Source organism: Aythya fuligula, chromosome 1 (assembly GCF_009819795.1).
Source record: "Aythya fuligula isolate bAytFul2 chromosome 1, bAytFul2.pri, whole genome shotgun sequence".
Classification (NCBI taxonomy): Eukaryota; Metazoa; Chordata; class Aves; order Anseriformes; family Anatidae; genus Aythya; species Aythya fuligula.
The window spans coordinates 206,978,568-206,995,849 of NC_045559.1; the positions used below are offsets into that span (position 1 = coordinate 206,978,568).

Below are 17,282 nucleotides of genomic sequence, written 5' to 3' on the forward strand. Positions count from 1 at the left end.
GATTCTACCTCTTTGTGGTAGAATCAAATTTTGAAGTGCTTTGACCAGCCTTGAGAACATAATAGCCTTAAGAGAGGGAGAGTCTGAGTGTGCAAAAGACAGAAGGGCACAGAGCTGCACTATTTCAGACTGGGTGCAGTACTAAGATGTGCACAAATATAGCAATTTCAGGATGTCAGTGGATGATGAGAATAGATTAAACCAGAGCCTCAGTTAGTTTTTATGAAGGTCTGTGGTATTATTTCACTTAAAACTTCACAGTGGGTATTGCTGTGTGCTGTAGCTGCTGCCTGAAGTACAAGAAGAAAACAGCATGGAAGTACTGGAAACTCCAATTAAATATGAGACTACTTTTTGCTGTAAGGGTGATTGAACATTGGAACAGGTTCTTCTGAATGTGGAGTCTCCATCCTTGAAGATAATGCAAAAACTGACTAGAAAAGGTCCTGAGCAACTTGCTCAACTTGAGCCTACTTTGAGCTGGGGTGGTTGTACTAGATGATGCCCAGAGTTCCCTTCCAACCTCAACTTTTCTGTGATTCTTTTCTGTAATTCACTGGAAAACAATCATAGAATCAGTCATCTTGGAAAAGACCTCAAAGATCATCTAGTCCAACCTTTAACCTAGTACTGACAAGTCCACCCCTAAACCATGCTGCTAAGTTCTACATCCAGACATTTCTTGAAGACCTCTAGGGATGGTGACTCAACCACTTTCTTGGGCAGCCTATTCCAATCCCGTATAACCCTTTCAGTAAAGAAATTTCTCCTAATATCCAACCTAAGCCTCCCCTGGCACAGTTTGAAGCTATTTCCCCTCATCTTACCACTTGGTGCATGGGAGAAGAGCCCAGTCCCAACCTTGCTACAACCTCCTTTAAGGTAAATATAAAGTACAATAAGGTCTCTCCTGAACCTTCTTTTATCCAAGCTAAACAACCCCAGCTCCCTCAGCTGTTACTCATAAGCCTTAATCTCTCAAACATAAGACCTGATCTCATCTCAGTCATACAAGTGTGCTTGTTACACAGCAGGATTTTGGCATAGTCTGGGCAAAACTTTCCTAAATCTGAACCTGTCTATGTGAGTAGCCCTAATCTGTGTTAATACTGGTTGGAGAAAGCTCCTCTTGCTTGAAAAGCTTTTATTTTTCTTTTACATAACGTAACAGATTTCCTGAGATACCTAGGATAGGATGCACATGTACAGATGAAACTGGAATTTGTAACAGATTTGTTTTTTATGATAGGCAGTATGAGGACATCTGGCTGACATTGCAGCTTTTTCCATAGCAGTGATGATGGTACAATGGTAATGAAGTTTTATCCAAAATAATAGAGCAATATAAAAAAATATATGATAAAATTTAATGTATATGACATCTCTCATATGATTCTGTAATGTATGTGACCATGTATGTGACCATGCACTCTGTGCATGGCTACTTTAAGCACATAGAGAGTTACTAGCCAAAAACTTTTGGTGCTATCACCTTCTAACACATGTATAAAAGCAGTAATACTAATAGTATCCAGTGCTGCACAGAAAACCAATACTTCCAGTCTTTCAGAACTTGGGACCAATCCACATACGCTACACAATACTGTCAATACTTGAGAACAGAACTGGTAGGTTCTAAAGCCTACAGATTTGCATCTAAGTCAAGCCAAACAATTCATAAGCAAAAGCAGCTACCAATCCTTCTGCATCCATATTATAGAATACTGCACAGGAGGCCAACTGCATCCTGTGCTGCATTAACAGAGGCATGACCTACAGGTTGAGGGAGGTGATTGTCCCCCTCTGCTCTGCCCTTGTGAGGCCCCAGTTGGAGTACTGTGTCCAGGTCTGGAGCCTCCAGCACAAGAAGGAGGTGGAACTGATAGAACAGGTCCAGAGGAGGGCCACAAAGTTGATCAGAGGGCTGGAGCACCTCTCCTATGAAGATAGGTTGAGAGAGCTGGGGCTGTTCAGCCTAAAGAAGAGAAGGCTCTGGGGGGTGACGTCATTGTGGCTTTTCAGTACTTAAAGGAGGCTTATCAAAAAGATGGAGAGCAACTCTTTGTTCAATCAGATATTGACAGGACAAGGGTGAATGGTTTTAAACTAATAGAGGGGAGATTTAGATTAGAGGTTAGGAGGAAATTCTTCATTCAGAGGGTGGCCAGGCACTGGCACAGGTTGCCCAGAGAGGTTGTGGATGCCCCATCCCTGGAAGTGTTCAACACCGGGTTGGATCAGGCCCTGGGCAACCTGATCTAGTTGATGGCATCCTGCCTATGGCAGGGGGGTTGGAAATAGATGATCTTTGAGGTCCCTTCCAACCCAAGCCATTCTATGATTCTATGGTTCTATGAAAAGCCTTACTGAAGTCCATGTAGGTAATATCCACTGATTTCCCCTCATTTACCAGGCCAGTCATTTCACTGTAGGAACTCATCAGCTTGGTCAAGCATGACTTCCCCTTGGCAAATCCATGCTGACTACTCCTGGTGATTTTCTTATCCAGTAATTCTAGAGGCCTGGAGAGTACGAAGACATTCTCTCATTCAGAATCACTGAACTGCAAGTTGTTCAGTGAGTGGAGTATCTTAGAAGAGTACATTATGGTTTCCTTGCTTTTACGTTCTTCTCTAGGTATCTTTTTTTGTCCATATTTGTAGTTGGTGTAGTTGACTAAATGGTCACCCATTGTGGTTGTCCTTATTTTTTTAATGAAGGTGTCTATATGAAGTATCTCTACAGCACTGTATGAGGTATACATCTGTTGAAGTCCTGTATGTTCAAAGATTACTTCCTAAGTCTGATCCAGATTGGTGGACACAATAATTGAAACAGAATTTACCAGGTGCCTAACTGGTGAACTTACTGCATTTCCCTTTGCTCCTTAGTACGGAAAAAAAAAAAAGTCCCACCCTAAGATGTTGAATTTCTGAGTAATTAGAGAAGCTACTAGTTCTCATTCCCTTTCTGATTTTTGAGTACTTTGTCCAGACGTCCTACTGCTCTATGTCCAATTCCCCATCTTGACCTTTGTGTACCTCTCCAGAATGTGACTGGCTGGTGTCCCCCAGACTACACAGGTTTCTGTTTCAGGCTAAGGACTTAAAATCTCTTTCTTTTCAGGAGCATTTGGAGTGGCCATTAATGCTGCATAATCATAGTAGTGTTTTTCTGCCAAATGAAAAGGAGTTGTTGCTTATTGGTGGTGGTGGGAACTGCTTCTCCTTTGGGACACACCTGAACCCAAAGCCCGTCTCATTGAGCCTCAGAAATATTCTGACCAGCCACTAATTGGGACCAAACAGGACTGAACTGTGCCACTGCACCATGGTGAGACAGCTATTCGCTTGCAGATCCAAGAACAACAAAATGTTATCACAGTTTTCTATCCAGAATGCATTTGTAAAGGTGGCATAAGGAGAAGGGTTTAGGAGATAAAGTTATTACAAGCATGTATACTTCATTGATTTTTTTTTTAATTTATTCTTTGTTTTTCTGCAAATGAAGTGTCCCAGGAGTAGCTCTGTGGTGGCAGTGGTAGCTCTTAGAGGTAAAATGAGGACCAGTGCTGTGTTCAAAAGGGACGTAAGTTTGCACAGTGCTGACTTGGAAGTAAAGTGAAGCCACTGAGTTAAAAAGTCATTGGAAATATGTAGCCAAGCATAATTAAACAAGTGAAACAGAATGTGTCATAGGTCATATTTGAACATTTCTAAAAGTCACACCAGAGAGATGAAGGAATTAATTATACCTCTGCCTCATCCTGTGCGACCAGAAGCCATTAACTGTAAGCTGGGATTCTCAGAAGACATACTAAGAGTCTTGGGTTCTGCTTGCTCCCCAAGGCCTTATGGATGAAAAATATTAGGCTTGATGTTTTCCCTTTGAAATACCAAAAGCAATATTGAGAAGCCTACCTCTGGTGTCTCTGTTGGTAATAGCTGCATACTTTTGCACTTATCCTCGTGACTTTTCCTTTCAAATATTGGAAATGCAGAGGCTGTTAAACAGTCATCTCTGCTATGGTGTGTTTTGTTTTTTACTTCCCCAAACCAAAAAATGTCTTAAGTCAGTAATAGTAAATTTTTTATGACTCTCAGTCGTCCGTGTCGTTGCAGTTGTGCCTCTGTTGTGTTTCTTGACCAACCCTCTTGATCATCCTTGTCCTGCTCCCTGCCCTCTGGGTGGTTCTTCTGTCCATTTGCGCCCGCTGTCTGTTTTCTCTCGCTGTTTGTGTCCTGCTTGTGCCCTTTTCCTTCGTTTTTCTTCCTTCTCCTGTGCTTCGTTGCAGCCTGTGGCTGCAGGAGGCAATGGTTCCCCACTGGACGGATGCAGAGATGGACAGAGGGAAGGACGCTGTTTTATGCCCAAGCCCCATGGTCCCCCAGGGGAAGGGGAGAACGTATGGGCAGGGAGCCCCACTGCAGCCTCCCTCCCTCCCAGTAGTCCTGTGCACGAGTTAGTTTGCCTTCTGGCTTGCACTCCCATCTGTGTTTGTAGCCCTGTGTCCAGTGGCCATCGCCATGTCCGTGGGTGCAGGTTCCATAGCGGGGTGGGTGCGGAGGGGGCAGGGCCTTGGGGATTGACCCCGTTTTCACCGGCTGCGGGAGGGGTGTTGTCGACAGATGCAGACAGTCCCTCTGGGTGTGCAGGTCATCTTGCCAGGGAGCTGCAGGCATGGGGCCAGCGGGCAGGAGGGTAGTGGTGTGAAGGAAGGGGGGGCGCTTAGGTCTGTGCTGTCTTTGTACGGTGGGACAGGTGTCATGGGGGGGGGCTGGTGTTCCCCGGCAAGGAAGAGGGGAGGGGAGAGTGCCAGGGAGGCTGGGACCCACGGGATTGGCAGCTGGGGCAGAGAAACAGCCGGAGATGTTTAATTTCTGTCCAATTAAACTGTCTTTATCTGAACCCATGAGCTTTGACTATTTTTTCTTCCCAAGTCTCCCACGGTGCTATTTGCGCTACCTGCTTGCCAGGTTAAGCCAGAACAAGAACACGGATGGGAAAGAGTCGAATACGCACCTCCTCGTTTGGCTTTCAAAAGTAATGAACGGTTTGGGGTTGATTGGACAGGTTCTCCTGACTTAGGGAATTTGTCAGGACTACTGGTCTTCTCTGTCTAATGTTATTTTTTGTAATACCGCAAATCCTTGTTGAATTTGAAAAAGTTACAGAGAGATGGCATGTGACATCTTAGTGTCTCTCTGGAAAGGCGTAATGCATTTGCGAAGAGGTGTGACTCTTTTTGTAATCTTTCATCAGAAACTTCCAGGTAAATGCATTCTTCAACCTTATGGCTACAGATGCCCTGCAGAGTTTTCTGCCATTCCCACAACAGGGATAGCTGCAGAGGGTACCAAGCGGGAAGGAGTTCCGAGTACAGCTAATGTTGCCATTGAAAGCACTGTGGGATGGGAACAGCTGGGGACAGGATGCAGGAGAACTCGATGAGAATGAGCTGCTCTGGAAGGTGGAGGCGTGCAGCGACCTAAGAGGAGCAAAATCAGCAGGGGAAGATGGGGGGCGGGGGGGAGGGAGATGTTGGGAGAGGCGGAGCAGCAAACAGGAGTGACTTTTCCATTTCCTGCGAAGGGAGATGATGATGTGAAACCTGCCCAGAAGAAACGCGTGCTGTTTACAGTTCAGACTGTAAAGCTGCTTGTTTTCCTGAGAACAGCTGCATGCACATGGCATCACAGGCTGTGAAGGCTCAGGCAAGGATCTCTCTGTGCAAGAGAGATCTCTCCGATTATAAGGGGGACTAAGGGCCTCTCCGTGCAGTCTCTGGGAAAGCCATAATCTACTAGAAGAAAGCCCCAGGGGGGACTTATCAGAGGTAAGAAGCCTTCAACGTATGGGGACCCCTAACTCGTGTGTCGAGCATGTGAGACAAACATCCATGGCACAAAGATCGTGGATGACTTCCCAGAGGTAAGCAGCTTTCCCTTTGTTCCCCTGTCCTCTCAGGAGCCCTCCTTACTCTCTTTGCACATGCCTGAGGCCCCCAACACTTGTTTTCTCCTCTATTTAGCATTTCTAGTCCCTGCCTTACCTGCTCTCAACCCTCCCTCCTCCCAAAGAACCTGTGTGCTCTGCTCAGGTCCCTCCTGAGGTTCTGTAGGTCTTTTAAATACCACTGTTTTTTTTCTCCTGTGCCCTTTGAGGGTATCTGTACCCTTTTCAGACCTTGATTGTTGTTTTTTATTATTATTATTATTTATTTTTTGACCCAGCTGTGTAACCTTTTGTTTTCAGATAGCCTACTCAAGTGCCTGATTTCTCCTTTGAGTCATGTTATTACACTGAATTGATTTTTTTTTGGCGTGTAATCTGTTACCCTCCTAGATTATCGTCTTTTTGATATTAAAAGTTGAAGCAAAAGCATATGAATTATTGCTTCCAGTAACACTGCAAGCTGTTGATCTAAGGCAGATATTTAACACAGAGGCTGCTACTCCTGCTCTCTCTCCCTTCCCGTGCTTTGCTCCTCCCCTTTTCCAGGCTATTGGGGCGGGGTGCTGGGTAGTGCCTAATGGTATATGAGCCACAGGCATCCCATCAGAGAGCTCATCCTGCCCGAGCTGCTTTTTGGGGTAAGTGAGTTGATTTTCTTTCAGTCAGTTGCAGGTTTTTTTTAGGTAGGTCAGAGTCTATAGGCTGATGCATTTCAATGTTGAGAGAGTTAAGCATATCTTTTTGAGGTAGCAACTAGCAGGATAATTTAGAGTAAAGCCATCTATACAGTAGTAGGTGCCTTTATTGCGTACCACCCCAACAAAGGGGCAACCTCTGCCCTAAGTTGTGTAAACGCATAAAGCTGTGTGTGTTGTTGTTGTTGTTTTTCTGTTTAAGCTTGAACAGCAGTGCTGCTCTGGCAAGCCATGCCTGCTGCTCTGATTCCATGCACATGCGGAGCTAACTGAGGAGCAAGAGCCGAGCAATGCTGTAGGGCTGGCACTGCATGCCCTGGCCATGGCAACATGGCAGCGCCCTTCTCCGGAGCAGGAGCTGTGCCGGGCTCTGCTCAGGATGGGATGGCGAGGCACGGTGCCGCACCGAGGTTGGTGGTCAGGGCTGCCCCATGATGATGTGCGGGGCAAGGCAGTCAGGTGGTCAGGGCGCTGCGGTCGGTGGCTTCTGGGGAAACAGCCGTTGTGCAGGGCTGGGGGTGTGCTGGAGCAGACCCTACCGGCAGGGGGGGGAGGAGAGTCTCTGCTGTGCTGGGCTTTGGGAGTCTGGGCGTGAGGGGGGACGAACATTGAGAGATGGCAGGGGGATGTGGGAAGAGCTGCAAGAGGCAGCGGGAGTGTGTGTGTGTGTGGTGGAGTCCCCTCTTGGGTTGGATGGACTGATTTAAAGCATGTTCTTGCTGAGTGAGCTTTTTGCTCGTGTTACTGAGGAAAGAAATGGCTGTGCCACTTCATCCCTGTCGTGGTTCTGCTCGAGTGGGCAGCCGAGCTCCACCACAGCCGCTCTCTCACTCCCCCTCCTCAAAGAGGAATGGGGAGAAAATATGTGAAAAGGGCTCAAGGGTTGAGATAAAGACGAGAAAATCATGCAATAATTATTGTAACGGGCAAAACAGACTCGGCATAAGGAGATAGTAAGATTTATTGCCTATTACTAACAAGCGAGAGAAGTGAGAAAACAAAGGAAAAAAAAAAAACAAAAGCACCTTCCCCCCCATCCACCCTCTTCCACCTCCTCCCCCCGAGCGGCGCGGGGGAATGGGGGTTATGGTCAGTCTACAGCACTTCTTCTCTGCCACTTCTTCTCGGTCACTCTCGTCCCCTGTGCTGTGGGGTCCCACCCACGGGATGCAGTCCTTGATGAACTGATCCGGCGTGGTCTTCCCACAGGCAGCAGCTCTTCCAGAACTGCTCCAGATATGGGTCCGTACCACGGGGTCCATCCCTCAGGAGAAAACTGCTCCAACCTGGCTCCCCTACGGGCAGCAGCTCCTGCCAGGTCACCTGCTCCTGCGTGGGCTCCTCTCCACGGGCTACAGGTCCGGCCCGGAATCTGCTCCAGCAGGGGTCTTCCACAGGCGGCAGTCTCCGTCGGTGCAGGGCCACCTGCTCCACCGTGGTCTTCTCCATGGGCTGCAGCGTGGAACCCTGCTCCACCGTGGTACTCCATGGGCTGCAGGGGGACATCCTGCTTCACCATGGTCCTCATCACAGGCCACAGGGGACTTCTGCTCTGGCGCCTGGAGCACTTCTCCCCCTCCCTCTACACTGACCTTGGCACCTGCAAAGCTGTTCTCTCACTCCCGGCTGCTGTCTGGCGCAGCGTTTTTTCCCTGTCTTAAATATGCTCTCACAGAGGCGCAAAACAACATCGCTTATTGGCTCAGATCTGGAAAACAATGGGGCCCTTCCCAAACATGGGGCAGCTTCTAGATCTTTCTCACAGAAACCACCCCTATGGCTCCCTGCTACCAAAACCTTGCCACGTAAACCCACTACAATCCCTCACCCCTCTTTTTTTTTTTTTTTCCCCGTTCTCCCTCTAAATGAAAATTTAAAAAAATGCTAAATGAAAAATTTTAAAAATGCTAATGGTCAACAGTGACAGAATTGGGTGACATCTTCAAGGTAAAGGGTAAAGAATGTGGAAATTTCTAGTATGTTAACAAAACTGATGTACTGGCTGCTTAATATTTCTATTTTTGTTGTTTTTCTTTAAGTATTCTCCACAAAAGCTTTTGTGGACATGGTGTGTATCTTTTTTCTCCTTCCACTATTCAGTTATGAAAGATTACTATGAAATACAAGGGCTGTGGACAACCATCTACCATTGTTGCAGATGCACCCCTGCGTATTCTCTTGGTCGGGTGACAGCTGAGCCTCCAGATCCTTACAGAGGAGGAAACCGGGAGAGCGAGCGAGCGAGAAGTGTCTGAACCATGAAATCCTCTTGGCAGCGCCCAGAGTGGGAGCTGTGGTAAGCGCCAGGTCCCTGAGGCTGTGTCCCCCCTGTTCTGCATCCCAGGCTGCCTTTGCTCCCCTTTGTATCTGCAACCCTTCTCTGTCCCCTGTCTCCTCCTAGCCCGTCTGTCTCTTTGGAATGCTTTTCAGTCCTCTTCCCTGTCCTGCTTGTTTGCTCTCTGTATGGCCTACTTCCCATCTGCATGTTTTACTGCATCCTGCTTACTGTCCCTTTTCCTCTGTGTTGCCGCCTTTCCTAGGTTCTTTCTTCTCTCTATCCTGCTCCCCTCCCCCACTTCCCCTTCCTCTCTGCTCATCCTAGGCTTTTCCTTCTCTGTCCATGTCGTTCTTTTCCCCACTCTGTCCTTTGTTCCGTCTTTCTCAATTACACACCAACTGTCCCCTGTTAATGTTTAAGTACCCATGTCTGCCCTGCTCTTTGCTCTTGTAGTCCTTCCGGTCCTTGTCCTACCTGTCCGCATCTTTCTGTCCTATGGCCTCTGCCATCGTGCCATCAAGCCCTCTGTCCAGCTTGCTCACCTGTTTCTTTCTGTGCCTCTGTCCTTCTCCCCTTCCCTTGACGCTCTTTTGCCATCTCAACCCTGCTGCACACTGCTCTCTCCTTTCTCATCTCTGTCCCATTCTGAGACCCCTCAGTCTCAGTGTTCAGGTGTTCGCCTCCCCCTGCCCACTCCCTCTAAGACCTTCTTCATTTCTCAGTCCTGTTGCCCCAGCAGTATTTGATTTTTCTCAATCTTTCTTTCCTGCTCCCTAGGTTCTTCACTGAGAGGGTTGCGCACTGGAACAGGCTCCCCAGGGACATAGTCACAGCACAAAGCCTGTCAGAGTTCCAGAAGTGCTTGGACTGTGCTCTTAGTCATGTGGTCTGAATTTTTGGATAGACCTGTGTGGAGCCAGGAGTTTGACTCAATGATCCTTATGGATCCTTTCCAACTCAGGATATTCTATGGTTGTATGATTTTATTTCTCTCTCAATTTCTTTCTGTCACTTTTTTTTTCCCACGTATGGGCAGAGAACCCTGCCACAGTCTCCCTCTGGGGAGTCCTGTATACCAGTTAATAAAGAGTTTGCTTTCTGGCTTGCACTGCTGTCTGTGTTTGTAGCTGTGGGTCAGGGGCCATCCCTGTGTCAGTGGGTGCGGGTTCCATAATGGGGTGGGAGGGTCCCCAGTTCCTGGAGCAGGGCCCCAGTTGAGGCTGCAGGGGCTGATAGATGTGGACTGCTCCTTGGCGTGTGGGGCCCATCTTGCTGGGGGGCTGCAGGCTGTTGGGCCAGGGGAGTGGGGGAAGAAGCAAAGGCAGCAGTGGAGTAGCCCTGTGATGTCTTTGCTCCCAGGGGTGGGTGTGCTAGGGCCGGTCTGCATGGAGAGAGTGGTTAGCAAGCGTGGCCAGCGCTGCTTCTGCTTGCAGAGGAGCAGGGGAGAGGTGAGGGTGTGGAGGAGACTGGGACAGGGAAAGCCTCTGACGGGGGGGGGGCGGAACCGTGAGGTGGGGGAGCAGGGCTGACGACGGGGGTGGCTCCGGGGCGTCCGCAGGGTCAGGTGGCTGTGAGCACCGTGCCGCGCAGCATGCTGGTAGTTGTGGTCTTGTCAGCCGCATTGGTTTCCAGGGCACGCCGGGAAATGTAGTTTTCAAGCCACTCAGCTTTCAAGCCTGACGTGGCACGTTCATAGTTCGGAAGGGCAGTTCCTTCCGCGTTAGCAGAGTGGAGTGTCTTGCTGTTTTCGTGCGGTGTTCCGCGCAGTTCACGCTGCTTCCCTTAACGAGCAAACTGTCTCAAAGCCATTGCTGCAGTTCTGATTCCGCGCGTGAGCAGAGCAGGCTGGCTCGGAACGGGCGCCGCGGAGCTCTGTGGTGCCACCTGCTGGCCGAACATCAGTACGGCGGGCAGATAGGCGCAGAAGCGGTCCGTCGCTCTCTGCTGCCGCCTGCTGGCGAAGAATCGGTACAGCAGGAGCAGAGGCTGTGCACATGCGCAGTAGCGGTGGCCAGCCTTCGTGCCCAGCAGCATGCCGGGAGTTGTTGTCTTTGGGCTTCTGGTCGGCCATGCTGGTTCATGGGGCACGCCGGGAAATGTAGTTTAGCATTACTGCTCGGCTTCCAAGCCAGGAGTGGCATGTTGCTCTGGGCCGTTATTTCCTCCCCTAGACAGTGTGGTGTGCATTTTTTCTGCTGTTTTTGAAGGATACTGCAGGCTGAGCGGTGCCGTGCATGCACGTTTTTTTTTTTTCCGTTGAGTGATGTTACTACATTGCTTTTTTATTTTTTTGGTGTGTAATGTGTTATGCTCCTAGATTTTTCTTCCTGTGTAAAAGAAAGTTTTGAGCTAATTCCAGTTGAAAAAGTTCCATTTACTTGCTTGGTTATAGTGTCCATTCTATATTAAAAGCTGAAACAAAAGCATGGGGATTGTTGCTTCTAGAAACACCCCAGTTCTCTGGTCTGCACTCTGCAAGCTGTTCAGCTAAGCTAGAAAAAGAAGAAAAAAAAAAAAAAAAAAAAAAAAAGGAAGAAAAAAAAAACAGAGCTGCTGCTCCTGCTGCTCTTTCTACTTTCTTATGCTTTGCCTCTCCCCTTTCCCAGGTGACTGGGTTTGGGTACTGGGCGGGGCCTAATGGTATATGAGCCCCAGGTATGGCATCAGAGAGCTCATTCTGCCTTGGCTGCTTCTTGGGATAAGTGCTTTGTTTTTCCTTCAGTTACTTGCAAGGTTCTTTAGGTGGGTCAGAGTCTATGGACTGATGTGTTTCTAAGTAGAGACCGGTAAGCCCGTATTTTTGAGGTGGTAACTAGTAGGATCTGTCATAGTAAAGCAATCTAGTAGTAGGTGCCTGTATTGCATGCAGCTCTTCTTCAGGTGAGTAATTGTTATAGCATGTTTATGGATAGGATGTTGATGTTACTTTGTGTGTTTACTTTGTGGTTCCAGGTCCTCAGCATAAAAACAAGCTGCCTGATGTAACTTGTGTGCGTCTTGGTGGAGCAGAGACTCCCGGTGCATCTAGTGCTGTTTACTTACCTCTATTCATTTAATAAATTGTAAACTTTGATTGTAATCCTATTTGGGACTTAGTGATTTATTACAACAGACAACCTTGTAAAATGCAGACAACCAGAATCCTTACTGCCATTAGGTGGAAATCACGGTGTAAGAAACATTACCACCTCGAAGAGTAAAAGCCTCAAAAGAAATGTGACTTGTAACAGGCCAGCAGCTGTGTATTTTATGTGAAGCACCAGGTAGAGTATGAACCTGGATTGCACAGTTAATGGGGAAATAGGGGAGGGTCCCGGTCCTAGGGAGGAAAAAAAGAAAGTATATAAACTGTGTATGGAATTAGTAGGCACCCTCCTGCTTGTGTGACGCCCACCATTGTAATCTCGAATAAAAATGCTACTTTACTGAGATCCTCTCCTGAACCTATGTTATTTTCCAAAGATTGATTCATGGTTTTAAGGTTTCAGGGGTAGGGCACTAGGGTTGGGTTTCAGGGTAAGTGTTCTCAGGGTTTATGTTTAGGATTTTAAGTTTTTTAGGGTTGGATTTTTAATGGTTAGGATTTTAGGGATTTGGGGGTTAAGGTTTTAAGGTTTTCAGGGTTAGCGTGTTAGGGTTTTAGAGTTTTTGGGTTGTAGTGTTGATAGGTTTTTTAGGGTTAGGGTCTTAGGGTTTTATTTTAGGTAAGTTATTTAGGGTTAGGGTTTTAAAATTTTATTTATTTATTTAGGTTAGGTTCTCCAGGGTTCGGGTTTTGAGTGTCCTAATTTTTTGGGTTAGGGTTTGGAGCATCTTAATGTTTTGGGTTGGGTTTGGGTTTTGAGCATCTTAATATTTTGCGTTTGGGTTTTGAGCATCTTAATATTTTGGGTTTGGGTTTTGAGCATCTTAATATTTTGGGTTAGTGTTTGGAGTGTCCTCAATTTTTGGGTTTAGGTTTTGAGAGTCCTATTTTTTGGGTTTGGGATTTGAGTGTCTTAATTTTGTGGGCTTGGGATTTGAACATCTTAATTTATTGGGTTAGGAGTTTTAGGCATAGGTCTTCAGGGATTTAGTGTGGTAAATAGTTTGGGTTATGTCTGTAGGGGTTTCGAGGTTTTTTAGGGTTAGGGCTTGAGGCTTTCTTGTAAGGGCGGTAAGGGCTAGGGTTACGGTGTGTGCTGTAAATGTAGTTGGCTGTGATTGGCTGTGCCGGCTGTCCAAGGAATGCTGGTAGGTATAGTATAATTTTCCGGCACCAGGCTTCACCCCCAAGACCCCTCAGAATGTCCCCAATTCCCCCCAGCCCCCCTGAAACACCTCAGGACCCCCCTCAAGACCCCGCAAACCCCCTCAGGACCCCCCATACCACATCAGGACACCCCCAACTCCCCCCCCAGCCCCCTTCATGACCCCCCAGGACCTCCCTCAGCCCCCCAAATCGCCCCTAAATCCCCTCAGAACCACCCCCAAAAACACCTCAGGACCCCCTCACCCCCCCCATCTCCTCAAAACCCCCCAGGACCCCCGCCCCCCAACACCCCCAAAACGCTTCTAAATCCCCTCAGGACCCCCCCCCTCAGACCCTCCAAACCCCCCAAAACACCTCAGGACCCCCACAAATCCCCACAAGACCACCCCAAATCCCCCCCAGCCCCCCTCACAACCCCCCAGGACCTCCCCAAACCCCCCAAATCGCCCCTAAAACCCCTCAGAACCCCCCCAAAAACACCTCACGACCCCCTCAAACCCCCCAATCTCCTCAAAACACCCCAGGACGCCCCAAAACCTCCTCAGCACCCCCCAACCCTCTCCAGACCAACACAGGACCCCCAAATACCTGCTCAAACCCCCAATTCCCCCGAAATTCCCTCAAAATCCCCACCAAAAAGCACGGCCAGGTCCTCAACGCCCCCCCGGGGGCGTCCCCGGCTCCAGCGCCCACTTGAAGCGTGGGCCACCGCGGCGGCCGCCATTTTGTGCAGGCCGGAAGTGGGGGCGAGCCTTAAATACGCCAGCGACGCGGCACGTGACGCGGGAGGGGCGGTGATTGGACGGCGAGAGGCGGAAGTGCGGCCTCTAGCAACGCCATAGCAACGATGAGGAAAAAATGGACTTCCGGGAAGCCATGTTTGGTGCCCAGAGCATGCCGGGAGATGTAGTTCTCGGACTCTGGACTTCCGGGAGGCCATGTTGAGTGCCCAGAGCGTGCCGGGAGATGTAGTTCTCGGACTCTGGGCTTCCGGGAGGCCATGTTGAGTGCCCAGAGCGTGCCGGGAGATGTAGTTCTCGGACTCTGGGCTTCCGGGAGGCCATGTTGAGTGCCCAGAGCGTGCCGGGAGATGTAGTTCTCGGACTCTGGGCTTCCGGGAGGCCATGTTGAGTGCGCAGAGCGTGCCGGGAGATGTAGTTCTTGGACTCTGGGCTTCCGGGAGGCCATGTTGAGTGCGCAGAGCGTGCCGGGAGATGTAGTTCTGGGACTCCGGACTTTCGGGAGGCCATGTTGAGTGCCCAGAGCATACCGGGAAATGAAGTTCTGGGACTCCGGACCTCCGGGAGGCCATGTTGAATGCCCAGAGCATGCCGGGAAATGTAGTTCTCAGAAACTAGGGTTGGGGTTAGGGGCTAGGGCTGGGGCTAGGGTTAGGGTTTAGGGTGAGGGTTGGGGTTACGGTTAGGGCTAGTGAATGCTGGTTCTGTGTTTACAGATGGGAATGAGCGTGTTTAAACTAATTCCAGTTGAAGAAGTTTCAGTTACTTGCTTGGTGATACTGTCAGTTCAATATTAAAAGCTGCAGCAAAAGCACAGGGATTTTTGCTTTGTCTGCTCTCTGCATGTTTTTGAGATAAAGCAGAGTAAAAAAAAAAAAAACAAAAAAGAAAGAAAGAAACAAAACAAAAAAACATCACAGTTGCTGCTGTGCCTGCTCTCTTCCTACTTTCTTGTGCTTTGCCCCTCCCCTTTACCAGGTGATTGGGTTTGGGTGCTGTGTGGGGCCAAAAGGTATATGAGCCCCAGGCATGGCATTAGAGAGCTCATTCTGCCTGGGCTGCTTCTTGGAGTAAGTGCTTTGTTTTTCCTTCAGTCAGTTGCAGGGTTGTTTAGGCAGGCTGAAGTCTATGGATTTCTGGATTTTAAGTGCTTGGAATTCACTTAGTAGAGGGATGTTTAGTAGAGGCTGCTGGCTCACTGTTTTTTGTGATGGTGGGATACTCTTCTGTTTTTGATCTATATTTTAATCTCTAGATGTATACACCCACATGTGTAACTGTCCTGAGGACTAAAACCAGCTTGATTGCATGGTACAAGAGGCTTGACCACGTAGGTGCAGTATTACCAAGAGACTGAGCAGGTTCACTTTTTTCATCTTCAAGGGGTAAGTCTGTGACTACCTCTGTTGCGGCTCCTGTGCATTCATGGCCTTCTGGCTTTTGTTGACGTTAGGTTGTTTGTTTATTTTTTTTTCTAGCTCTGGTTTCTGTGTTTGAGTTTTCTTCAAGGAGCTGCACTCTTTGCGTGTCCATTGTGGATGTGACCTTCTCTATTTGTTTCTTGTTGCTCAGGGCTTAGGCACGGAAACTTGAATGAGGCACGAGGGAGAGTGGATGTCAGTGGGGACTCTGAGTTTTTTGGTGGACTGTGTTAGTCTGCTTCTAGAAACACCCCAGTTCTCTTGTCTGCACTCTGCATGCTGTTGAGCTAAGCCATATAAATAAGTAAAGAAACCACAGCTACTGCTCCTCATCTTTCTTTTTTTTTTTTTTTTTTTTTTTTTTTCTACTTTCCCAGGTGATTGTCTTCAGTTTCCAGGTGGGACCAAATGGTAACTCAATTGCAGGTATGCCATCAGAGAGCTCCTTCTGCCTGGGCTGCTCTTTTGGGTAGGTGCTTTGTTTTTCCTTCAGTCAGTTGCAGGGTTCTTTAGGTGGGTCAGAGTCTATGGACTGTTGCATTTTTAAGTAGAAACTGGTACGCACATCTTCTTGAGGTGGTAACTGGTATGATCTGTCATAGTAACGCAATCTAGTAGTAGGTGTCTGTATTGCACGCAGCTCTTCCTCAGGTGAGTAGTTATTACAGCAGTTTTATGGATAGTATGGTGATGTTACTTTGTGTGTTTGCTTTGTGTTTCTGGGTCCCTTATGATTTTTGCAGAATTACGGGGCTTTTAGAGAGTCTTTGCCTGTATGTCAAATCTTATCAAAGTCACAACCTTGGTGGCAAAGTGATGGAGCAGGGTTTAGGAGAAATGTATGGGCTAGCATGCTAGTGAATGCTGGTTCTGTGTTTACAGATGGGAATGAGCATGTTTAAACTAATTCCAGTTCAGAAAGTTTCAGTTACTTGCTTGGTGATACTGTCAGTTCAATATTAAAAGCTGCAGCAAAAGCACAGGGATTTTTGCTTCTAGAAACATCCCAGGTCTCTTGTCTGCTCTCTGCATGCTTCTGAGCTAAAGCAGATTTTAAAAAAGAAACAAACAGAGAAGAAAGAAACAACAGCAAAAAAAAAAAAAAAAAATCACAGCTGTTGCTGTGCCTGCTCTCTTCCTACTTTCTTGAGCTTTGCCCCTCCTCTTTACCAGGTGATTGGGTTTGAGTGCTGTGTGGGGCCAAAAGGTATATGAGCCCCAGGCATGGCATTAGAGAGCTCATTCTGCCTGGGCTGCTCCTTGGAGTAAGTGCTTTGTTTTTCCGTCAGTCAGTTGCAGGGTTGTTTAGGCAGGCTGAAGTCCATGGATTTCTGGATTTTAAGTGCTTGGAATTCACTTAGTAGAGGAATATTTAGTGAAGGTTGCTGGCTCACTGTTTTTTGGGATGGTGGGATACACTCTTGTTTTTGAGCTGTATTTTAATCTCTAGATGAATCAACCCACTTTTGTAACTCTCCAAAGGACTACCAGAGGACTAAAACCAGCTTGATCATGTGAGGAATGTTTTAACAATTCGTGTCCATAAAGAACAATTCTGTTTGAATCCTGTCTGCCTCTGGGCCCTGCACTGGCAATTTAATTCTTGAACCACAGATGCAGTGTGTCCCAGTCTCCCCCTCATTCTAGTTAATTTATCACGTCTTCAGAAAACACTCCTTAAATTTATGAACCTGTTTGCTTTTGTTATTCCGGACTTCTATTTCTAACAGTTACAGCCTTTTTGCCTGTCTTCTTCGAGATTAACTTAACACTGCTATAGATGTGTCTGTGAATGGCTGGGGAAGAATGTTTTAATTACTCGTGAAGCGTCAAATAAGAAAGCTGTTTGTGTTTGATGTCTGGGAGTTTCAAAACAACTGATAACAACTAGTGACTGTTATGGGATACTATGCGGATCTTTGGTATCTGGTTAGGGGGGCC

At 47.8% G+C, this 17,282-nt stretch overlaps 1 protein-coding gene across 7 annotated transcripts in view; it reads left to right on the plus strand.

Moving 5' to 3' along the window:
* LCMT2 (leucine carboxyl methyltransferase 2) overlaps positions 1-9,837 on the plus strand; it is a 28,157-nt gene extending 18,320 nt beyond the window's left edge. For 2 of the 7 annotated variants that reach the window (XM_032186328.1, XM_032186367.1), the window contains one exon: positions 3,127-4,102. In XM_032186328.1, the coding sequence (XP_032042219.1) occupies positions 3,127-3,294 (168 nt within the window). In that variant the 3' untranslated portion in view covers positions 3,295-4,102. Of the gene's footprint in view, positions 1-1,249; positions 1,769-3,126; positions 4,103-8,750; positions 8,788-8,808; positions 8,947-9,705 lie in introns of those variants that run through there. The other 5 variants (XR_004253207.1, XR_004253208.1, XM_032186340.1 and 2 more) reach the window with 5 other exon arrangements.
* The last annotated feature ends 7,445 nt before the right edge of the window (positions 9,838-17,282 follow it).